Below are 24,674 nucleotides of genomic sequence, written 5' to 3' on the forward strand. Positions count from 1 at the left end.
GGTTACTCCCAACTGAACACAGCTTGCCAAAAGCACGAACCTGTGCCTCGTCCTTTCACTGCGGGGCTCGGCGCAGTCGGTGTGCAGTGATCGTTCCAGGAATGACCAGCCCGCGTTTCCTGATTCTAAAGTCCCGTAAGTCTGTGGAGCAGCATCCACCTGATTACTTAACAGGGGTTACGGCTCGGACAGGTGGAATGGTCACAGCCACAATAATAACTAGTGTCTGCTGAAGGCTGACTCTGCCAGGCACTGATCTAAGCGCTCTGTGCCTGACCTCAGTCCTCAAAGAGATGGGAACTCATACCATCCCCACTTTGACAGGTGGGGAAACTGAGACACGAGAAAGTGAAGTGGAGTGGGCCGGGATGGGAGGCCAGGGCTCTTGGGCTCTCTGAGGGCCCTCACTCTGCTGTCTTCCAGCAAAGTGTCCCTTCCTTCCATGTTTCTGAGACGTCAACTTCCTTTTAGTCAGAACAGCTCTGCTTTTGCGTCAGCAAAAAAATAACGCTTTTTAAAAGACTTAAGAGATTGTCATGAGTCACCGTTTCTGAGGCATATAGCCACGCCCGTGACCTGAGGCAAGGGTGCAGCTGGAGGTGCCACCCCTGGTGACAGGGTCCTTAGGGTTGGGGTGAGCAGAGAGGGTGGGGACTGCTCCGGGCTCTGCAGGGTGGGCAGGGAGCCGGGCAGGCCCTGAGAGACGCGCCCTTAGCTGGTTCCTGGTTCCGGGCCCCAGGGCAGGACGGGGAGCCAGGTGTACGGAGGCAGGTGAGTCAAGGGAGGGCTGGGCTGGGCACCCGGCAGGCGAGGGGCTTCTGCTTCTGCTCAGGGGGCCTCTTGCGCCTCTGTCCATCCCCCAGTGCACATATGGGGAGACCACCACAGCCTCCAACGGACGCCTCTTGCCCAGCCTCCCTCGTTCCACCTTAAGGGTCCTGTTGAGGGGAGTCTTGAAACAGGGGCTCTACAGTGGGTATGGCTGGTTGGCCTCGGGGCTCCTGCCCGGTGGCATCAGCTTCTGTGGCTGGCGGAGTCAGACCAGCCCACACACCTCTGCCCTGACCGGGGCCCAGACCCAAGTTCTGTTCCTTGGTATGAGTTCCCAGGGTCTGGGTGGGTGTGGTTGAGTGGTTGTGTGTCTTTGGGGCTTGTGCAGGATTCTGAATTGTGTGTGTGTGTGTTGGGGGTTGTGTCTACATCTAAAAAGGCTTTGCGGGTAGTAGGTGGCAGAATGGGGTCTTTGAACTGGTGAAGATGGATGTTGGTTGGGTATGTGCAATGTGGGGAGGGGGTGCATGGGGGAAGCCGGCTTGATTTGCATTTGGTCATTTTCTGGAAGGATGTGGGCAGTGTGTCGCCATCGTGGTGTGAGCAATACTGATATGGGTGTAAGCATATGTTGTGTTTGGTGAATGTGTGTGTGTCGTGGTGTAGGGTGCATCTATCTGTGTGTTGTGTTTGTTGAGGGTGTGTGGTGTGTTGCTTTTGCGTGGTTGTTGGGTGTTTGGCTGTGCTGCCTCCCTGATCTCTGTTTTTTTGTTGGTGTGTTGGTTGTGCAGATTTCCGTTTTGGTTGTGTGCCTTGAGGTCGGTGTGTTGACTGCATGGGATGGTGTCCTGCTGTGTTGTGCGTTTCAGCAGGCTGCTCTGGCGGCTGCGTGTTGAGGTGTTGCTGTCCGTCGGATGTGTCAGTTGTGTCAGTTTACATGCATCTGCTGTGTTGGTTGTGTAGGTGTGTGCATTCGTGTCACTGTGGGTGTGCACAGCAGTGTGTTTGTGTAGCCCTGCAGATTTGGCCCACGCTGAGTGACCTAAGATGGCAGCCCCCGGGGCCCTGACTCTGCCCTTCCCTTTGGCCCCTGAGACGCCAGGGCAGCAGTGGTCCTTTGTCAGGTTGCAGGAAGGCCCCACCCCTGCATCTGCAGGGACCCAGGGAGGGGCGCAGACTGGCAGGCTCCTGCGGCCCTGTCCATTGTTCTGGGGCGTCTTTGGAAACAGGATGGGAGCCAAAAGGTGGACCGAAGCCTGGACCCCTCCACTCCCCGAAATGACCCAGGAGCCCAGCACAGAACCCTTAGGAGGGAGGGCCAGTGACACTCCCCATTTTGCGGATGGGGAAACTGAGGACCAGAACGGGAAAGGGAGTTAGCAGAGTTCCCATGGCCTGTTAAGGACAGAGAGCTTGAAGCCTCCACACCCCTCATGAGGGAATCCACAGCCTCCGGCTGGCCTGGGGGGATGGAAAAATGAGACCCCTGGAAGGACACAAAACATGTCTGTTCTGCTTCCCATTTCTGAGTGCTTTGCATGTGCTAAGTACTGAAGTGGTGTAACTCTGTGGATTATGTTCAAATTTGCCTCCATTTTGCACATGAGGAAACTGAGGACGCTAAGGTAACAATTTATTAATTCAACAGTTACTCTGAACATTTCTCTATTCTAAGTACTACGCTGTGTGACGTTGAGCAAGCTGCTTACCCTCTCTGGGCCAGCCTGTGCTCAGCTCTAGGGACACAGCAGTGACCAAAGGAGCCAGGGTTCCTGTCCTCAAGGCCTGGGGCCCGGGGGTGGGGGTTGTGGTGGTGGTGGTGGGGTGGAGGGCGGCCTGTCTTGGGGGTGGATATGGAGGATGGACAATACAAGAAAACAAAGACCATTTCAGATGGTAATAAATTCTATGAATAATTAAGAGCAGAGGAATGTGAAAGAAAGTGAATAGCCAAAGGAGGTTCTAAGGAGGCCTGCCAGGAGGTGACATTTGACCTGAGACTTGAAGAACGAGAAGTCTTGTAAAGATGTGGATGAGAGTTCTGGGCAGAGGGAAGAGCAAGGGCAAGGGCCCTGACATAGGCCCACGCTGGTTTAGTAAAGGAGGCCATGTGGCTGGCGAGAGACAGGGAGGGGCAGGAGATGTGGTCGGTGGTGGTGGCAGGGCCACAGGCTGGGGAGGAGTTTGGCTTTTGTTCTCAGTATGACGGGCAGAGAGGCAGTGTTGGCTGAGCTCAGGGTTCTGGGGGCAGAGTGTGGAGGGGGCGCCTGTGGTCTCCTGTTACAAGGAGGGGCGGGGACAGCCAGAGCCAAAGGTCTCTCCCCCGCAGCTCCAGCAGTCCCAGCCCAGAGGCGCCGGCCTGGCGGCTGGAAGACCGCGCTGTGGGCACATCTGGGGAGCAGCTGCCGGGCCAGGGCCAGAGCAGGTCACGTGGCCCAGGGCAGGCCTGCCCCGGAGCCTACAAGGCCAGCGCTCCGGGAGGGGCAGTGGGGAACATGCTGGACGTGAGCACGCGTCAACAGGGATGCACGCTGCAATGCAGACACGCATGCACATAAGTCCCTCCGCCCTGCGCAGCCATGGCCTCAGAGCCAGATGGCCCAGGCTCAATGCCACATCCCAGCTGTGTGATCTGAAGCAAGTCACTCAACTTCTCTGGACCTCAGTGGCCTCAGCTGTAAAGGGGACATAATCTTACTACCTGTATCACGTGTTGCTTTTTTTTTCTCATTCAACAAATATTCATGGAACGCCTCCTGTGCGCAGGCCTGCGCTCTCGGCCCCAGGTGACAGCAGGGAAGAGCACAGCTTGATCCCTGCCCTCCTGAGGTCACCACGCCTGACACAGAGTAAGCACTTAGAAAACGTGAGCCATTTGCCTTGAGCCCTGGACACTAGAGGCGGGATCTCAAAGGCCGAAAGGCAGATGTGTGACAGAGATGCTAGTGAAAAGGCCTTCCCATCCATCACCAGAGGCTGCGGTCACCTCAGGGCATCTCTTATTTCATGCTCACAACCACTCCATGAGGAGGAATAGGCATTAGCTCCAGTGGAAACTGAGGCACAGCTTGTCAATGGGAGATCCAGGATTTGAAGGCGCGATGGGCTGGCCCCTTTTCCTCTCTGGGCCCCAGTATTTCCATCCGTGAAATGGCGCATTATAATAATCCAGCTGCCACGAGCCCCAGGGAGCAGCTGTGAAAATCAAGCAGTGCAGGTGTGGGGACAGGGCTTCCTACGACACTTCTGGCAGGAACCCTGGGTTGCGACCACGGGGCTGCACTGAATGAGCCCACCCAACTCCCCAGCCACCAAAGAGGCGTCTGCTCTCCTGAGCCGACCTGGTCACAGACTGGAGGCACCTGCTCACTCAGGTCACACTCCCAAGGAGAGGGCCAGAGAAGCGCCCGGTGACAACGAGAGAGACAGGCAGTCTGTGTTGAAACTCCTTGACAGGCCTTAAAACCATAAGAGAGAAAACCAGCATCTGGGAGTCCGGGACATTTTCTGGAATGAAAGGAAGCCAACTTCCCCCACAGGCCTGGGGTGTGTGTGGAGGGGCTGCCATTATTTCAATCGGGAAGCCTGAAGGTGGCACAGTGAAGGGAATGTTCCAGGGGGTCTGTAAGCCCATCTCACTGAAAACCCCCGGAACCAAAATTGCCACCAAATGGGTCCCGGGTGCCTGGCCTGGAAGACGCAATTATCATCTGCTGTTTAGTGAGCACCTACTATATACCAAGAGCATGGTAGGTGCTTTGTGAGGTTAATCTCAATGACTCCTTGACGTCACCTTGGGAGGGAGGAACTTCTGTCATTTGCCAATGAGGAAGCAGAGGCTCAGAGAGGTGAAGAGTGTTGCTTCAGTCACACAAGCATAACAAAGATTTGAATCCTGAACTGTTGGACCCAGAGCCCCAGACCGTTCAGTTATTCCACAGCCAACTGTTTCTGCTCAAGTTGTCAAAGCTTTACATTTGTTCAGACACTGGTATCCCCCATGCGTCTTCATTCAGGCTGTTTCTCCTTGTGCCTTTACCACACAGAATGCCCAGAGGATAAGTCGCCTCCTCTAGGAAGCCTCCCTGATTTCCTCCAATGTAGAACTCATCCTTTCTTTGTGTTGCTGAGGCACCTAGCAGGAAATTTTCATAATATAGTCTTGATGTGAGAATAATTCCTTCCAGTGGCCCTGTGCCTAACACAGGACCTGGCGGGACCTGGACACTCGTGAATACTAAGGGCACTTAACTATTGGGGTCCTAACAGTCCCCCAACTTACTTTCCTATTTGTCCATAAAGTGTCTTTGACATTCTACCTCCTCCTGACCAGCAGTCAGACCAGAGGCAGGTATACGAAACATTAAGAGTTGGCTTTTTATTACACAAGGTAGTACATGAATACATTTCTATTTTAAAATATATCCAAGAAATACCCATGTGTAATGGATCATAGACCCAAATGTAAAACCTAAAACTATAAAACTTCTAGAAAATATAGGAGAAAATCTTTATGATTTTGAGTTAGGCAGGAATTTCTTAGATATGACACGAAAAACACAATCCTTAAAAAATGGATAAATTGGACTTCATCAAAATTTAAAACTTCTGCTCTTCAAAAGATACTGTTAAGGGGATGCAAAGACTAGACACAGACTAGAGAAAATACTTGTAAATCATAAATCTAGCGATTTCTATTCGAAACATATAAAGAACTCTCAAAACTCACTGATAAGAAAACAAACAACCAAATTAAAAGAAATGGGCAACTGACGGGCTAGCGGTTAAAGTTCAGCGCTCTGCTTCAGCGGCCTGGGTTTGGTTCCTGGGTGTGGAACACACCACTCATCTGTGAGAAACCACGCTATGGCAGCAGCTCACACAGAAGAACTAGAAGGACCTACAGCTAGATTATACAACTAAGTACTGGGGCTTTGGGGAGGAAAAAGAAGAGATGGGCAAAAGATTAAAGTGGAGCAAGAGGGATCCGTGTGGATCCGATGGAACTGTTCTGTGTCTTCATGATGGTGCTGGCGACGTGAACCTACACGTGTGATAAAATTGTGTAGAACTAAACACACACACACGCACACACACAATGAGTGCATGTAAATCTAGTGAAATCTGAATTTCACCAAAAATCAGGTGAAATCTGATTGTGATACTGTCCTGTAGTGACGCAAGATGCCACCATCCGGGAAACTGGGGGAAGGATGTGAGGGATCTCTCTGTATTATCTCTTACGACTGCATGTGAATCTACAATTATCTAAAATAATCTTGTTAAACGAGCAAAAGAAGTGAATGACACTTCACCAAAGAAGATATATGGATGGTACATAAACATGTGAAAAGATGCTCAACATCTTTGCTCGTTAGGAGAACACAAATTAAACCCACAGTGAGACACCACAACTCATCTATTCGAACGGCTGAAAAAGACTGAGCGGAACAACCGTGAGAGAGCAGGTGGAGGAACCGGGCTCTCAACACTGCTGCTGGAATGTAAAGGGGACACTCACTTTGGAAAACAGTTTAGCCATTGCTTATAAAGTTAAATAAATACCTTCTATGTGACCCAGTCACTTCACTACCATTTGCCTAAGAGAAATGAAAGCAGAAATTCATATAAACACTTGTATACAAGTGTTCATAGCAGCTTTATTTATACTAACCAAAAACTATAAACAGCCCAAATGTCCACCAACAAACTGTGAATGGGTAAACAAATTGTGGTGATGCATACGCTACTACTCAGCAATAGAAAGGAACCAATACGGAGGAATCTCGAAATAATTACGCTGAGTTAAAGAAACTAGGCTGAAAAGCTATGAAAAAGAGTATATAATGTATAATATAACATTATATACACTGTATCTACTGTATACCGTTTATATAAAGTTCTAGAAAATGAAAACTAATCGAAAGAGAAAACAGGTGAGTGTTGCCTGGGCACTAGGCAGAAGAGGGGGACGGGAGAGATTACAAAAAACAGAAGGAGTGGGGGCCGGCCCCGTGGCCGAGTGGTTAAGTTCACGCGCTCTGCTTTGGTGGCCCAGGGTTTGGCCGGTTCTGATCCTGGGTGCAGACATGGACATCAGGCCATGGGCGTTAGGCCACGAGGAGGCGGCGTCCCCCATGCCACAACTAGAAGGAACCACAACTGAAAATACACAACTAGGTACCTGGGGGCTTTGGGGAGAAAAAGGGAAAATAAAATCTTAAAAGAAAAAAAAACAGGAGTGATGAAGTATATGTTAATTTTCTTGATTGTGGTGATGGTTCATGGGTATATATGTATGTCAAAAGATATCAAATCAGGGGGCGGCCTGGTGACGCAGCCGTTCAGTTCACACGTTCCGATTCTTGGCAGCCCAGGGTTCGCCGGTTCCGTTCCCAGCTGTGGACATGGCACCGCTTGGCAGAAGCTATGCTGTGGTAGGCGTCCCACGTATAAAGTAGAGGAAGATGGGCACTGATGTTAGCTCAGGGCCAGTCTTCCTCAGCAAAAAGAGGAGGATTGGCAGTAGTTAGCTCACGGCTAATCTTCCTAAAAAAAAAAAGTTATCAAATTATACACTGTAAATATATGCTATTTGTGTATGTCAATTACACTTCAATAACACTGTTTAAGGAAAAAAAACAAGACTCAGATACTTATGTGAAGATGAAAGTGAAATTCTTATTTCACATTGCTCTCCTTCCCCTCACTCTGCTTCACAGTGGTGGCATTAATAATTTGGTTAGTACTTCTTTTTTTTTCTTTTTGCTTTCTGATATTTTTTATTGAGGTGCAATTTAAATACAACGAAATGCACCAAAGTGTATAATTCAATGTATTTTAACTAATTCATACACTGTGTAACCCACACCTCTTCAAGATATGGAACGTTTCCATCGCTCCAGAAAGTTCCTCATGCCCCTTGCCTGGAAACTCCCACCTTCCACTCCCAGAGACAACCACCATCCTGGTTTCTTCCATCATACATTACTTGTGCCTGTTCTAGAACTTCATGCGAGAGGAATCACACAGTATTGTGTTTGAAATTTTTTCCGCAGCATAATTTCCTCTCATTTTAAATTCCAGATACACGTGTCCTTGTGAGCAATATGTTGGCTTTTTCACATCCAAGAGTTCCTCCCTTGACCTCCGGACTACCACCGGCATTCTCCGCGGACAGTAGGACCCAGATCTCTCAGAAGCGTGTTTCCCACCTGCTGCATAGCCAGTCCGCAGCATTGAAGTTCCATTCATAGTCCATACAGTGTCTCTGTTGATAGACGTTAGGTCATTTCAACTTCCCCTCTTGCAAATAGCACCTTAGTGAACATCCTTGAGCTGATATCTTTGTGCCCAGTGTGTAGGTTTCTCTGGAATTGATTCAGCAAGTAGAATTGCTGGGTCAATTCATAATACTTGGTAATAAATTAGTATTCTAATTTCCTCTGGTGGGTCATTGTCCTTCTAATTCTTTAGCAATTCTTTTGCACAGCAAAACGGTCCCTCTAACCATTAGAGGATTGCTAAACAAGCCTTAGGGAGATCGGAGAGTTTGGGGGTGTGGCAAGGGGCTGAGGAGACGAGTTAATTAATTAATGATATCTCTCTCCTTTGAAGCTGGTCTCGCTGATCAGTTTTCCTCGTGTTCTGACGGGGAGGCAGGGGGCTGGTTTACTGGCCCATCTCCCAAACTTTTGTGGGAACTGCTAACACCCAGGGAATTGATTGCTCGGGGGAGGACGGGCCGTAATATCACTCTCTCCTATGTGAGCACAAAATTTTAGCCCTGCTAACGCTGCGTGGCCGTGGGTGGCTATTCTAAGCCTCAGTTTCCCCAGCCTCTGGCCGATCTAGGGCTCTCGAGGCAGACTGGCTGCGCTGGCAGGAAGGGACAGCGGTATAATAAAGCGCCCGTGTGATAACAGTGCAAGCCCTCCCTCTTGGGAGGCTTTTTGAGCCTCAGTTTCCTCCTCTGTATAAAGAAACCAAACAGCCCCTGTCTTTAGAGCTTTACAGAAGACGATGAAGGCAAAGCTCTTCACACAGTGCCTGGCACGAAGTAAGAACGCAATAAATCATCACGTTTGTTATTATTATCGAAATACCACGCAGATATTAGGGCTCAGAGAGGGCTCGAGACTCAAATAAATTCACCCAGCAGCAAAGTTGGAATTGGATCTCTTTCCCTAGGAGGGAGGGGGGAGGTAGGGGTGGGGAGGGTGGAAGCGGGCGAAGAAACCTCCCACGCGGTCCAGGCTGGGAGCCTGGTAAGGAGATTCCCAGGTGTGGGGCGGGGAGGTAAGGTGACCCCTGCCCAGCGACCGCGCACGCGAGGAGCGCATTCCCAGGCCTGCGGCCGGAGGTCCGCAGGTGACTGGCAGGGCGGGGGGTAGCCGCGGAGCGCTGCAGCCGGGTTTGCCGTCTCCATGGCGACCGCCCGCGCGGCGCCAGCCTGACAGCCCGTCCGAGTTTTATGAATGGGTGACGTCACAGGCCTGGCGTCTAACGGTCTGAGCAGCTTGTTCAGACGCTGACACAGACCAGCCCGGGAAGGCGGGGGGGAGACTCGAGCTCCGCAGCTGCCGCGCCGTGGGAGGGAGACCCTGATCCAAGGTCTTTAGGAAAAAAAAAAAAAAAACCAGCCAAAAAAAGAAAAATTTTAAAATTACTAGCTGATGCAGATATGGGGAATTTTTGCAAGGGGCTGCAAATACAGGGTAGAATCATGGGATAGAGCCCCCCTTTGGGCGCCTTCTATCTAGTTCAGTTCCCAAGGCCCAGCCCCCAATCACAGAGGAAGACTTTCCCGAATTGCTTCTACTCCGAGGGGCCTGGGTAAGCCCCCCGCCTGGTCCCAGGAAGATTAACTAACAATATTATCTGGGAATTGAGAAAGGGAGACCAGCCCAGGGGAGCAGAGTGTAGAGGGCTCATCAAATTCCGGCCCAAGTATTCGGGAGACCAGGGTCTCAGAGGTAATCTTCCAATAGGGTCCAGAAGCCCAGGCTCTAGTACTGGGCTCTCTGGGCAACCCAGAGCCAGCCGCTTCTCCATCCGGGCCTCAGTTTCTTCTCATCTGTGAAATGGGGCTGGAGAGGCGGAAAAATGAAGCTGGGAAAACTGATTCTTGAAGTCTTTTTGTTATTGGCAATACTAGTCCAGCCTCCCTGCCTCGTCCCGAGGGGCCCAAGGCAGCGCTCACTTCCACTAGCAACCCAGTCCCGTGTCCTCGCACTTTTTCGGTTCTTGAGACTAAGGTCGCCTTTCCACGCCAGCCAGGGTGCACTAATAGAGCGGGAGGCGGGACCCAAAGACGTTCAAGGCCACGCCTCCAGCCTCCCATTGGCTTCTTTTGAACGCCTGGGCCCGCCCCTCGGGGGGGGGGGGTGGTCCGCGGAGTCCTTATAAAAGTCGGGCTGGCGGGCTCGGGCCTCGCGTTCTACAACCGCGTTTTTGCAGTTCTAGCCTCTCCCTGCACGCCCCGCCACCGCCGCCTCTGTCCGCCTTGCCTTCTCTGCTCTTACCCGACGCCAGAATCATGAAGGTCGCCAGTGGCAGCGCCGCGGCCGCCGCGGGCCCCAGCTGCCCGCTGAAGGCCGGCAAGACGGCGGGCGGCGCGGGCGAGGTGATGCGCTGCCTGTCGGAGCAGAGCGTGGCCATCTCGCGCTGCGCCGGCGGCCCCGGGGCGCGCCTGCCCGCCCTGCTCGACGAGCAGCAGGTGAACGTGCTGCTCTACGACATGAACGGCTGCTACTCGCGCCTCAAGGAGCTGGTGCCCACCCTGCCCCAGAACCGCAAGGTGAGCAGGGTGGAGATCCTCCAGCACGTCATCGACTACATCTGGGACCTGGAGTTGGAGCTGAACTCGGAATCCCAAGTCGGGACCCCGGGGGGCCGGGGGCTCCCCGCCCGGGCCCCGCTCAGCACCCTCAACGGCGAGATCAGCGCCCTGGCGGCCGAGGTGAGGTCCCACCTGGAGCACGAGATCATTTTTCTTCTACAGATGGGGAAACTGAGGCCCGAAGGGGGAGGGGAGTCTTGGCCCTATGTCTGCCCCATTCTTTCGGGCACCTGGCTAGGCAAGAATGCCCAAGAAGAGAGGGAAAAGCGCTCCCTTGTCGTGTCTGCTGGGGAAGGGTGGCTTCCAGCCTTGTCACCTGCAATCCGCCGGTCTCACCTCTTCTTTCTCTCGTTTCACAGGCAGCATGTGTTCCAGCGGACGATCGCATCTTGTGTCGCTGAAGCGCCGCCCTCAAGGACCGGCAGACCCCGGCCCTCCAGGGGACGAGAGGAATAAGTGCTCTCTGGTCCTCAAGCGCCTCGCTGGAGCTCGGGAGGAACAAGACTGAGATCCGGAGGCCATGGGGCGCTTGCGGGATCCAGCCCAGGGCTGGGGAACTGAGGGGGGCAGGCCGGCCCTCCCTGCGCACCTACCGGCCACCAGAGACTTGGGGGGGGGAGATTTTTTCCCCGTGTGTTTCTATTTTTTGAAAAGCAGACATTTTAAAAAATGGTCACGTTTGGTGCTTCTCAGATTTCTGAGGAAATTAATTGCTTTGTATTGTATATTACAATGATCACCGACTGAGAATATTGTTTTACAATAGTTCTGTGGGGTGTTTTTGTTGTTGTTATTAAACAAATACTTTAGATGGTAAAGTTGCAATGACTTTTTGGATGGAGGGGAGGGGCCTGGGCTGGGGGGTGACCCTTGACCCTCTTTGCAGCTGGTGCTGGGGGGGAGGGGGCTGGAGAGCCACATCTGGACTGTCGCTTTTACCGACCTGAAATGAGTGTTTCCGGTGTCTTTAAAGTCTATTCTTTCCCCCTATTCCTGGCCATTTCCGTGCTCCCCAGTGTCATAAAATTCAATCCTCTAGATCTCTAGGGTTTCTCAAAGTGGTCATTGGGCCATCTGGGTCACCTGGGGAGGTTGTTAAAATGCAGATCAACCTGCAAGGCCTCCTCTGGGTTGGGGAGGGTTCAACAAGCCATTAAAGTTGGCGAACCGGTGTCTGGACCACCTGCATCTTTGCCAAGGTGGGGGAAGCGAGACCCAGAGGAAAGGGGCTTGCCCAGAGCCTCAGCCAGTCTGAAGCAGGACTTCTGTCACCCCATTCCCCAGTAGGAGGTGCCTCCCGAGATGGGCTGCTTAACTCTGGATCCCAGCAGGATGCCTTGGGGCTCCCAGCTTGTCCAAGTGGGTGAGCAAGTTGGCAGGGCCAGCCTGGGCACAGCTGCCGTGCCACCTGCTCTGCGTCCGGACTCGGCCCCCTCACGCTGGCCTGGCTATGCCAGCAGCTCGCAGGAACCTCCTGTCTCTCCCCCAGGGCTCTTGCGTGGGCTCTGAGGAGGAGTGGGCCAGTCAGTCCCCAGCTTCTGAGCAGGAAAAAGGTGTCACTGGCAAGAGCCTATCTGCCTGGACATGTGTGTGAGTTTGTACTCATGGCGGAGTGCGTGAGTGTCTGGGCCTGTGCATGTGACATGAGTGAACTGGCAGTTACCCCGTGGGGCTGGGTCGTCTGTTGGTGTCCAGGTCTGGGGGTGTGCATGAGGATATGCATGGGGGTGTATGCAGAAGAGCAAATGTGAGCACATGTGTTCTGCAGAAAAGTGTGCAACCTCCAGCTGTTTGGGCTTGTATGTTCTGTCTAAATGCACTGTGGGCATCTCTGCATGGGTTTGGCTTGATGGATGGGTTTGTGTTTCTAGGGGCTGCAGAACCACACTGTGGGTTTCTGAGTGTGTAATTGTTCTGTAGATTGGCTGGCTTTCCGGGGTCTCTGCTGGTCTGGGAGGGAGGCGGGGGCAGCTGTGTTCAGGCAAACCCTTCCTCCAAAGTCCCCCCCACCCCACCCCGGGGATACCACCCCTGGAGTCTCCCCACCAGGTCAGCTCCCATGTCCCGAGTCACCGGGAGGGCAAAGAATGTGTCCCAGAGAGGGTGAGGACTGTTAATACATTTTGTCAATAAATAAAATAGAATAAATAGTACCTAGCACCATGAGCGTACTGACTGTATGCTCAACCCTCTACAGAAAGGATTTCGTGGATCGCTGTGGGGCCAAAGGCAGGATTCGGATCCCAGGTTTACAACAGAAGAAACTGAGGCACAGGGGGGATGAACAACTGCAAAATGATCATCTATTGAGTACTGCATTAAGCCGGGTTCCGCCCCCTCCCCCAGCACACTGTTCGATGGAAGAACACAACACGGGGAGGTAAACGACGCGCTTGGCTCCCCCCGACTGCACTCCCCACCCCGCGGCTGTTTTATAGCACTAACTTCACAGAACTGTCGTAGAGAAGAAATGAAATAGAGCGCTTAGCACGTAGTCAGTGTTTGATCATGATAAATTATCATTATTAATTGCCCATGTGTCCTTGGAGTGTCCTCAGAGGCACACGTGTGCACCCGCGTGTGGGCCCCCGCCTGAGAGCCCACCCACAGGGACGTGGGCGTGTCCCCGCGTGTACTCCCCCACGGCAGGGCCCTTTTCCAGGGGAGGAAGGGGCTGCGGCGGGGCCCGGGCCACCTCCCCCGCCGCTCAGGCACACTGTGGCTTCCACGTTTCCCTCTTTTCCCCTTTGGCCCGGGCCCAGCCCATCTGGAAGCCGGCTCGGCGGCGGCCTGGGAGCGTTTCCATCAGCTGGGCCCGAGGAATGCGGAGCTATTTAACCTGAGCATCCCCAGGTGTACGGAGGCGCCTGGCTGTCTGGGGCCCGCCGCCTTTGGCACGGCCGCGCTAGACAAACAGCGCGCCGCCCCCGCCCTGCCCCTCCGCCCGCAGCTGCAGCCGGGCCTGGGAACGCGCGGGCGCCGGCGGCTTGCACAAGAGGCCCGGGCCTCGCGGAGGGCGGGGGGAGGGACAGAGGCCGCCCGGGGGGTGTGAGAGCGAGAGACGCTGTGTGTGTGCGTGTGTGTGTGTGTGTGTGTGCGCGCGCGCGCGCGCAACACGCAAAACCCTGCTCCTTCCAGCCGCTGCCTGGGAAATCATTACCTCCGTCGCCCCTCCCGGACAGGGCGGACGGGGCGCGGCGAGGAGCCGGGACAAGGCCGCAGGGAGACACCGGGACGAAGTTCCTCCGGCACTGGACCCTGCCTCCCCACGGCTGTGGGCCCGAAACCAGAAGTATTGTTTGTTTTATTTAACAAACGCTTACAGAGTGATTATGGTGTGCTAGGTACTATACTAAGTTCTTTTGAAAAAGTAATTCATTTAATCTTTCTGACAGCCGTATGGGGGCAGTGCTCTCATAGGCTCATTTTAATAACAACAACAACAGTAATAATACGTTAACATTTTAGTAGGGCGGCTGGTAGAAGACAGCCTCTGAATCTTCACTTCACTTGTCTGGGCCTCCATTTTTTCATCTGGAAGATGGGCTCCAGAACCTCGCCCTCAAGGCCCAACTGAACTCATGCACATAAAGAGCTTAGCACTGTGACTGGCTCCGAGTGCACACTTAGTATATGTTGGTGTCAAACGTTTTGAGCCCTTTAGAAGGGATTGTCTCGCCAGCGCTATCAGGGGTGTGGGCCCACTGCTATTCCTACTTTTCAGATGAGGAAAAAGGAGGCATCAGAGAGGCGGGATGACCCACCCAAGGCTACACTGGATGCTGACTTGGAGGATTTTCCAGAAATCAGGCTGGTCCAAAGCAGGCTTATGAGGTGCTTCGTTTTCCCACAGGACATCCAGTTTAGACTTTCCATCTTATTTCCAACTGAATCATAGCTGGTCATTATATATTTTTGTTTTAAACACGCAAACTGGAAAAATGCAAGGCATAAGACATATCACAATTTTTGCAACCCACGTTTTGGCATTTCTTAATTTAAAAACTCTAACTACAGCCTTCAAAGATGGAAATGGTCCCGGCTCTCTGACCTCGAAGAGGTCCTGGTGACACCTGGTTCTGAGAGGACAGCTCACACAGTGGGCACAGGTCTTGAACCAGCTCGTGACCAAGCAAGCTGTGGAAATGTCTGTTTCTGTCCTGGAGGCTAAGGGATCACTAGGCCCTGACCCCTGGATGCCCACTTCGCCCTCCACGGGGGTCAAGAGTGCCTCACACGCCAACGCCAACCTTACATCTGCCAATCTGAGTCATCCCAGACCTAAGTCGGTCTAATAGGGAGGTGCCCCTGGAGCCCCCCACATTTTGTCTCCTGAGACTCAGGCGCAGGGGTAGAACCCTTCTTCACACCAGCTACTCTTATTTAGCTCCAGGAATTGCTGGCCAGAGAGGGCTCCCCGATGCCCAAGGTCACATGCAGCAAGGCTTTCCAGTGACAAGCGGGCCTGAGATCGCAGGCTGGCTGCCAGAGGGAAAGGAGATGAGTCACGGCCAGGCCAGGGTCCGGGCGCCGCCTTCCGGGAAAGGGAAGGGAAGGGAAGAGAGGAAATCAGAAGGCCTGGAGGCACACACGGGGGCGGGGGCGCCCTTATCTTCTTGGGACCTGCCCTGGCTGGTGCTTCCTGCCCCAACTCTTGCAAAAGCTTTTCCCCAGCACTGCCCCCACGAGGGGCACCCTGGGGCCAGTACAAGGTTGCATCAAGGCCTTGTGCAAGGGCTGGGGTGGGGGGTGGGGGGGCCGTGGCTGCAGGCCAAGAGGAGGCAAAGGAAGGCAGACTTGGGTTCTAGGCCCAGCGCCACTTCTGACCGGGCACTTGCTTCATCTCCCTGGCCCTCGGCATCCTCAGCTTTCAAATAGGTGTTAGAGTCACTGTTCCGAGGTTTCAGTGACATCATCCCCATCCCAACCACTCCTCAAGCCCCAGGCCAGGCCATTGTCATCTCTACTTGGAAAACCGTACCAACTCCAGCTGGTTCATTCAACAAATAGTTATATTTGCTAGGATGTGCTAGGAAGGAGGCTTCAGGAGCTAACAATTTAGGTAAAAATCCTTGCCTTCTTGGAACTGACATTCTAGTGGAAGAAGACAGACAGTAAATAAATATGCATGTGTACAATCAGAGGTGGATTTATCCTGAAATTACTGGAGCTTAAACTTCAAGTCTTCTCATCTAGAAAGAGCCCTAGCAATGTGTTCACGTTTTTTCTGTGTTTTTGTAAATTTTGCAAAATGCTGTGCCTAGATTACAGAAATCTAGGCCCCTCGAAACCTAGGTTCTCCCCTCCATATGCAGAGCGGGCGCAGCAGGATGCAAACTTGAAGGCACGGCTGCAGGAGGTGGAGCAGAACCGTGTCCTCGGGTGCCCTTCATTTCTTCAGCTTGGGACCCCGAGATCGCTGAGCGGCAGCGAAGGGCTGAGTAGAGCAGCGCGCTCCAGCGCAGCTGAACTCGCTCATGCATCAGCAAACGTGGGCGCCGTGCCCGCTCCGGCCTTCCTCGGACCGCTGGCACCCCTTCCCGGGAAAAGCCGGAGATGCGCCTGCGCAGGCGAGAACCGAGGCCGGTTTCGGCGGGCGGCGAAGGCTGGTGCCTTGGCGGCCTCTAGCGGACAATGTGGGAGCTGCAGTCAGAGCTGTGCACTTATTGGGAGAGTATTTTTGTGTGTCTGGTGAGTGTGTGTCTGTATACATGTACACAGCTGGCGACGCATCCATCCTTGCTGTGTGACAGCCCCCTCTGAGAACTCATTACCTCATCCAGGAGAGAAGATCTTAGGCAGGTTTTTGAAAACTAAAAACAAAATTGTGGGGCCGGCCCGTGGCCGAGTGGTTAAGTTCACGCGCTCCGCTTTGGGGGCCCAGGGTTTCGCCAGTTCGGATTTTGGGCGCGGACATGGAGCCACTCATCAAGCCATGCTGAGGTGGCATCCCACATGCCACAACTAGAAGGACCCACAACTAAAAATACACAACTATGTACCAGGGGGCTTTGGGAGAAAAAGGAAAAATAAAATCTTAAAAAAAAAATTGTGAAATGTGTTGTATATACAAAAGAGTAGATAATATGAATGTATACAGTTTTCTAAAAAATCATTTTTTTAAAGATTGGCACCTGAGCTAACATCTGTTGCCAATCTTCTTTTTTTCTTCTTCTTCTTCTCCCCAAAGCCCCCCAATACATAGCTGTATATTCTAGTTGTAGGTCCTTCTAGTTGTGGCATGTGGGACGCCGCCTCAGCATGGCTTGATGAGCGGTGCTAGGCACGCCCAGGATCCAAACTAGAGAAACCCTGGGCGGCTGAAGTGGAGCACACAAACTTAACCACTCAGCCCCAGGCCGGCCAAGTGTATATAGTTTAAAGACAATAACAAAACAAACACGTAAGTACCAGCCACCCTGCTTAAGAAAGGAGTATTAATTCTTTTGAAGTCTTTGTATGACCCACCCTCCCTGCAGGACGTTGCCACTATTCAGAACTTTGTGCTAATCAATCATTTATTCTTTTGTTTTTCCCATATATGTACCAGTATGCATCCTTAAATAATCTATTGCTTAATTTTACTTGGTTTTGCCTTTTACATAAATAGTATCATACTGTGTGCAATTTTCTGTCAATTTGCTTTCTCATGCAATATGAATTACATGAGAGTCACCCATACTGATGTGTGTGGCCTTAGTTCACTCATTTTCATGTTGTGATTTATTTACCCAGGCTCCTGTTGATGGCCCTTTGGCTTGTTTCATGGTTTTGCTACTCTCAATGGCGCTACTCTGAAAGTCCTTGGACCTGTCTCCCAGTGAGCATGCGTGAGAAGGAGTGAGATGGCTCCATCACAAGGCATGCACAGGTTAAATGCTACTGGGTGGACTAGAGTTTATTTTGATTAAACAGAAGAGTCAGAACTGGGAGGTCCCTTACATACCACTTAACCCAACACACTCATTGCAGAAATAAGAAAAGGAAAACCCAGAGAGGTTAAGTGACTTGCCCAGAGTCCCCCAGTCTTGTCCTCCTGGGCTAAGGTCAGAGCCCCAGAAGTAATTTTAGGTGTAGGGAATGAGAACATACTTCCCATCTTGAGGATGAGCAAGACTATTTTCCCTTTAAAATTGTCTTCTGGGCTGGTTTAGAATTCTGGACAAAGTAGAAACACAGGATACTCCTTAAAAACCGTCTCATAGGGGCCGGCCCCATGGCTGAGTGGTTAAGTTCACGTGCTCTGCTTCGGTGGCCCAGGGTTTCGTCAGTTCGAGTCCTGGGCACGGACACAGCACTGCTCATCAAGCCATGCTGAGCTGGCGTCCCACATGCCACAACTAGAAGGACCCATAACTAAAAATACACAACTATGTACCAGGGGGCTTTGGGGAGAAAAAGAAAAAATAAAATCTTAAAAAAAAAAAGAACCATCCCATAGGGGCCGGCCTGGTGGTCTAGTGGTTAAGTTCAGTGCACTTGGCTTCAGCAGCCTGGGGTTGGATCCAGGCACCAACCTACACTTCTCGTCAGCGGCCATGTTGTGGCAGCAACCCACATACAAAACAGAGGAAAATTGGCACAGATGTTAGCTCAGGGCGAATCTGCTTCAGCAAAAAAAAAAGTCTCACAGACAAACACACACCCACATTCACTCCATCTCCAAGGTCAGCCAGTTTTAGCCCTTTGTATGTATCCTGAATCCACACATTTCTGCCCATCCCCACGGCCATCGCCCTGGTTTCCATAATCTCTCACCTGGACATTGCAGGAGGCTCCTTATTGGTCTCCCTGCTTTTACCACTGCCCCCACGTTCTCCACACGGGAGCCAGAGGGATCCTTCTAAAATGTAGGCACATCACATCACTTGCTTGCTTGCCTGTTTCCTGTGGCTTGCAGTTGCTCTTAGAAGAAAACCCTAATTCTTTACTGTGGCTCACGAGGCACAGTAAAGTCTGGTTCCTGCCTGAGTCCTCACCCTTCTCCCGCACTTTCCCTCCATCCCTGCGCTCCAGGCACTCAGTCTCCTTCCGGTTACTCTTCCTGACTGGAGAGCCTTTGCATATGCTGTGACTGCTGCCTGAAATTCTCGCCCCACAAATCTTCTTGTCATTCAAGTCTCAGCCCAAACATCACCTCCTCAGAGAGGTCTTCCCTGACCACACCATCTCCCTTCATTCTCTGCCATTCACCCTGGTTTTTGTTTCCTTCTTAGCATCATTCACATCTGTAATTGTCCTTGGGGAAAGTTGCTTAACTTCTCTGTGCACTTTGAATGGTTTATGATGCTCCTGGCGGTGTTTTTTACTTTTGAATTTTTCATATGAATTTTTTTTTTTTTGAGGAAAACTAGCCCTGAGCTAACATCTGCTGCCAATCCTCCTCTTTTTGCTGAGGAAGATTGGCCCTGAGCTAACATCCCTGCCCATCTTCCTCTGCTTTATATGTGGGACGCCCGCCACGGCATAGCTTGATGAGCAGTGCGTAAGTCTGCACCAGGGATCCGAACGGGCGAACCAGGCCGCTGAAGCGGAGTGCACAGACTTAACTGCTGTACCACCTGGCTGGTCCCTGGCAGTGTTTTTTAAATGGCCACAAATTCCTTGACATTCCTCCCATGGAAAGGCGGGTCTATGTCCCCTCCCCATGAAACTGGATGGGCTTTGGTGACTGCTTTGACCAATAGATTATGGCATAAGTGATGCTACGTGACTTCCCAGGCTACATCGTGAAGGCCATTCAGCTGTTGCCTGGTTTTCCTGGGCGCTCCCTCTGGAGGAGGTGGGCGCCGTGTCAGCCTGCCGTGAGACCATCATGCGGCAAGGCCGTGGGTGGGCCTGCCGATGACACTTGTGCCTGAGCTCAGCCTTCCAGTCACTCATGTCTGGGCAAAGTTATCTTAGATCCTCCAGACCAGGCTCTCGGTCAGCTGAGTCCCACTAAGGGACCCCAGTTGATGCCACGGGGAGCAGAGGAATCGCCAACCCAGTGCTCCCTGAGTTCCTGCCCCATAGGATCTGTGAGATGTCATGAAATGGCTGTCGCTTTAAGCCACTAAGTTTTGGGGTAGTTGGTTATAGAACATAACCAGAACAATCGCGTTTGTTTCCTTGTTTATCGTGTCTCCTTTCTCTAGAATGGGCGCTCCCTAAGCTGCTCTGTTCTCTGCTGTATGCCCACTGCCTAGCACAGAGCCTGACACACAGTTGGTGCTCAGTAAATACTTGCTGAATAAATGAGACAGTGGGTGAAGAGATGTATGCACACCACACTCTAGGGTCCAGCTCCCTTCGCCCTGCTGGGTGGGGTTTCTGGGACAATCCTACAGACACTTTGGCATTGGGAAGAGGGGCACCCAGCCTCCTGCCATCCCCTAGCAGCCCGGTTGCTAGCCCTGGAAGAGGGGACTGAGAGTGTCTTTGGTCACCAAGGCCCACTGTGGCATCAGGGTCTCTCCAGTAAGTGCTCACCTGCCATGGCCTCTCTTCTGGGTCCCAGCCTCCAGATTTTGCATAAGTTCCTCCCAATGATGTCTTCCAAGGCTGCTTTATCTGTAGTCATCTCATCCAGAAAGCTGGTAGACCTTGGGAAGTTTTCCAAGCTCTCTTCCCAACCTCCGGCAACGACACCCCCTCTGCAGCTTCTTGATCATTTTCCAGATCAATTGCAAGGATTCCTCTAAGATCGTTCCCACCCAGTGCCTTCAGAGCGCCTCCTTGCCCCATATTGCCACCTCCCAACCTGCACACAGAGCCGTCTCTCCCACAGTTCAGTCCTCTAACAATGACGGCCCATCCCGAGATGCCTACTGTGTGTCAGGCCCTGTGCTGGGTGTTTTGCAGCCAGTACCTCATTTCAACACCTCCACAACCCAGGGAGGTCAGATCCATAATTACCCCACTTCTGCATGAGAAAGCTGAGGCTCCAAGAGGAAAAGCTAGTTCCAGGTCATGGCTGGCAAGTACTCGTGTGGGATCCAGTTTATCATAGTCATCGTCATCATGACTGTAACTTATTACGTGCTGACTGTAAACATAATGATCCACCCCAGGATGCTGAATTCAATGGGTTAAACCTGAAGCAGAAACAGGATGTTTGCATAGTTTCAAAGTATCTCCCTTAATACACTTAATAATTACAAAGGGTGAAATAGTAGTTTTACAGTAGAGAAATCCAGCAGAGACTACTTTAGACAAGTGATCAAAGTTAACATCACCTGTTACACATGTCAATATCACGTACCCCTGGTAGGATGCACTGAGACAGGCCATGACATCACTGCTGTCATATTTTTCCCAATAATGCATAACCTTGATTGGATCATGAGAAAGCCTCAGACAAACCCACATTAACAGACATTCCACGGAATAGCGGCTGGTACTCTTCAAAGTGTCAAGGTCACGAAAAGGAAGGAAAGACTGAGGAGCGGCCACAGACTGAAGGAGACTGAGAAGACACAACAACTAAATGTGATGTGGGATCCTAGATTGGATTCTAGAACCGAAAAAGAACATTAGCAGGCCAACGGATGAAATCCCAATAACTCTTGTCCTTTACTTAGTAGTAACGTACCAAGTTAATTTCTTAGTCTTGATCAGGATTCTGTCGTTTTGTAAGATGTCGACAAAAGGGAAAGCTGAGCAAAGGGCATACAGGAACCCTCTGTACTATTTTTGCAACGTCTGTAAGTCTAAAATTATCTCAAAAGGAAAAAAGACACTAAAATAAAAGAGAGAGAGATAATTCAGGCTAAGCTGGAGTAAGCCTCCTACCCATCTCTCCCACTGATTACAACCAAAAACTCTGGACAAATACAAAAGGCAACTACTTAAGGAAGAGCTCTGTAGAATAAGTAATAGAGAGCAGATTGGGGTTGAAAAGTCAAAATGTGAATAATAACCAGTATGGCAGTGGTGAGTTTGCTGGTAAATTTTCTTTCCTTTTTTTTTTAAAAGATTTTATTTTTCCTTTTTCTCCCCAAGAGCCCTGGTACATAGTTGCATATTCTTAGTTGTGGGTCTTTCTAGTTGTGGCGTGTGGGACGCTGCCTCAGTGTGGCTTAACAAGCGGTGCCATGTCCGCGCCCAGGATTCCATCAGCGAAACCCTGGGCTGCCCAAGCAGAGCGTGTGATTTTAGCCACTGCGCCACGGGGCCACCCTGCTGGTTAATTTTCTTCTTCTATCTTCTTGCTTCAGGCCAGGGTGCTCTGAATCAGGACACTGCACAGTTGACACGGGCAGCAAAAACTCCAATGGAAAAGCCTAATATTCTGGCCAGAGAACCAGGAAAATGGGCCCCCCGTGAGCCAGAGAGTGCAAGGAGAATCCTCGTTAGCAGTTTTATTTAACCTTTGCTCTCGCTGGCCCTGAGCCACGGCAGCCCCAGTCTGCTCTGCAGTTCTAGTCCTGTTGAGAGAGAAACCCACCCTCTGGAGAAAAGAACTTGGAGATGGAGCCCCTATCGTGTGAACACAGTGGGACGAATCCTCACTTTTTCTCTTTTCTCTTGCTGCTTTGCCCCGAGGACAGGCCCAGTAGCGAGGGGCCGGTGGTTAGAACTCTGAGAGAATTTCATATTTCTGACCAGGGACCAGGAAAAGGGGTGCCTGGGAGCCAGAGAATGTAGAGGAAATCCTGGAGCGGGAAAGGGGAATAAAGGGAACCCTCTAATTCTGCACATGAACCAATGCGAGTCCGGGGCTCAACCCCACGCTGTGCGTGTGTGGAACACACCCTAAAAAGGAGAGCAAAGACTTTGAGTCCTGAACGACCAGAAAAACACTGCCCAAGCCCTGACTAACCCCACACCAGGCAGACCGCAACAGCAAAGCACAGCTTTGAGCATAAAACAGATATTAGCACCATTGCCCACAGAAGGTGGCATAGAACATGTGGTCTGAACCTAACCAGATTTGCCTGCTAAAAAAAAGTTCTGCAGAGGCTTTTAACAGTACCCAGAGTCTCACGAGATACTATTTAAAATGTCCAGGATCCAATGCAAAGTTACTCATCAAGGAACATCCGACCAATCCTCAGACAGAAAGATGATCACTGGATGCCAAGCATGAAAAGACCCAGATGTTGGAACTGTCAGACGAAGACCTCAAAGCAGGTGTTATAACCCTCCTCCATGAGGGGAAGATGAACACTTCAGAAATGAATGGAAAAACAGACGTTCTCAGCAGAGAAACAGAAATGATTAAAAAAAGAACCAAAAAGTGAGGAGCTGTCGGTCAAAAGGTACAACGTCTCAGTATACAAGACAAATAAGTTCTGGAGATCTACTATACGACATAGGGCCTGTAGTTAACAATATGCATCGTGTACTTAAAAAGTTGCTGAGAGAGTAGATCTTATGTTAAGCGCTCTAACCACAAAAGGGAAATCAATATTAAAAAAAGGGGAGGCGGGAGGAAACTTCTGGAGGTGATGGATAAATTTATGGCCTTGATTGTCGTGAGAGTGTCACAACTGTATACTTATCTCCAACCTCATCAAGTTGTATACATTAAATGTCTACAGCCTTTTGTATGTCAGTTACACCTTAATAAAATGATTAAAGAAGAAGAAGAATCACGGGGTTATACTAAGGGAGAAAAAAGAGTGAAATGACCAGATGAAAATTTTAGAACTGAAGAAATACGATATCTCAGATCTTAAAAATTCACTGGGTAGTCTCATTAGCAGAGGGGAGGCGACGAAGGACTCAGTGAACCTGAAGCTAGATCAATAGAGGTGATCCAATCTAAAGAACAGAGAAAAAATATTTAAAAAACTGAACAGACTTAGGGACATGTGGGACAATATCACAAATCAAATATTCATGTCACGGGAGTCCTATATTGGTGCAGGAAAACATTTTTAAATGATGACTGAAATTTTCCCAGATTTGGTGAAAAATGTAAATTTACAGATTCAAGAAGCTCAGCGAACTCCAAACAGGATAAACTCAAAGACAGCTATGCCCAGACACCTCAAAATCAAACTGCCAAAAACCAGCAAAAAGGAAAAAAAATCTTGAAAGCAGCCAGAGGAAAACTGACACTTACATATAGGGGAACAATCATTCAAATGACTACAGATTTCTCATCGAACCATGGAGGTGAGAAGACAGCAGAAGAGCATCTTTAAAGTGCTGGAAGAAAAAGAGCTGTCGAGCCAGAATTCAACATCGAGCAAAAACATCCTTCAGGAATGAAAGCAAAATAAAGACATTCTCAGCAACGGAAACTAGGAGAATTTAGCATCCGTAGTCCTGTTCTAAAAGAATGCTAAAGAAAGTTCTTCAGGCTGAAAGGATATGATCCCAGAGAGAAACTTGGAACTTCAGGAAATAAGAAGAGCAACAAAAAGGTAAATATATGAGTACATATAATAGATTATTTTCCCCTGTCAAGTTCTTTAAAATATATGCCTCGAAAGCAAAAATCATAACATTTTCTGGGGTATTTAGATGCAATACATATGACGGCTATAACATAAAGGAAGTAGGGAAAGGCACCTGAGGGTTGAAAAGGTTCTATGTTTTACTTGAAGTGGTAAATTATTAACACTAAATAGACCATCAAAAGTTAAGTATGTATATTGTAATCCCTAGGGAAACCATAGACCCTAGAGAAAATTAATACAAGCATAGATAGCCAAAAGGCCAATAAATAAATTAAAACAGAATACTAAGGGTACTCAAATAATCTAAAAGAAGGCAGGAGAGGAGGAACAGAGAGGGGGAAAGAGGAGACAATCAAAAAAATAATAAAATAGTAGATCTAAATTCGCTCTTATCAAAAAAGAAAAAAACGGGGGGGCCAGCCCCATGGCCGAATGGTTAAGTTCGCACGCTGTGCTTCAGTGGCCCAGGGTTTTGCCCGTTCGGATCCTGGGTGCGGACATGGCACCGCTCGTCAGGCCACACTGAGGCGGTGTCCCACATGCCACAATTAAAAAAAGAAAGTTGGAGTGGCTACATTAATAACAGACAAAGTAGAATTCAGACCAAGAAAAATCACCAGGGATAAAGAGAAACATTATATAATGATTAAAGGTAATTCACCAGAAAACAT

At 50.6% G+C, this 24,674-nt stretch overlaps 1 protein-coding gene and 2 long non-coding RNA genes across 5 annotated transcripts in view; 2 read left to right on the top strand and 1 right to left on the bottom strand.

Moving 5' to 3' along the window:
• LOC138920224 (uncharacterized) lies at nt 1–8,220 on the top strand. Of its 2 annotated transcripts, none has more exons than XR_011431052.1 (2): nt 1–135; nt 7,858–8,220. It is a non-coding gene; the product is annotated as an uncharacterized lncRNA (long non-coding RNA). The 2 variants fall into 2 exon arrangements; XR_011431051.1 differs by lacking the exon at nt 1–135 and adding an exon at nt 634–771.
• Nucleotides 6,394–24,674, bottom strand: part of LOC138920225 (uncharacterized) — a 24,290-nt gene continuing 6,009 nt past the window's right edge. Inside the window, exon 3 of one of the 2 annotated variants that reach the window (XR_011431053.1) lies at nt 6,394–7,320. This is a non-coding gene — a long non-coding RNA (uncharacterized lncRNA). The remainder of the gene's footprint in view (nt 7,321–24,674) is intronic. The other variant, XR_011431054.1, reaches the window with a different exon arrangement.
• On the top strand, nt 9,261–11,430 carry ID1 (inhibitor of DNA binding 1). Its single transcript, XM_005604549.4, has 2 exons — nt 9,261–10,732; nt 10,972–11,430. Exons 1-2 carry the CDS (start codon nt 10,310–10,312, stop codon nt 11,011–11,013), a joined length of 465 nt encoding a protein of 154 aa, XP_005604606.2. The 5' UTR covers nt 9,261–10,309; the 3' UTR covers nt 11,014–11,430.

The sequence above is a fragment of the Equus caballus genome, chromosome 22 (assembly GCF_041296265.1).
Source record: "Equus caballus isolate H_3958 breed thoroughbred chromosome 22, TB-T2T, whole genome shotgun sequence".
Lineage (NCBI taxonomy): Eukaryota > Metazoa > Chordata > Mammalia > Perissodactyla > Equidae > Equus > Equus caballus.

What these genes read in the sequence shown, in the direction of transcription:
- ID1 (XM_005604549.4), top strand. Translation starts at nt 10,310, where the DNA reads ATGAAGGTCGCCAGTGGCAGCGCCGCGGCCGCCGCGGGCCCCAGCTGC. An exon ending in TCAGCGCCCTGGCGGCCGAG is followed by an intron (nt 10,733 to 10,971) that starts GTGAGGTCCCAC and finishes CTCGTTTCACAG; the next exon opens with GCAGCATGTGTTCCAGCGGA.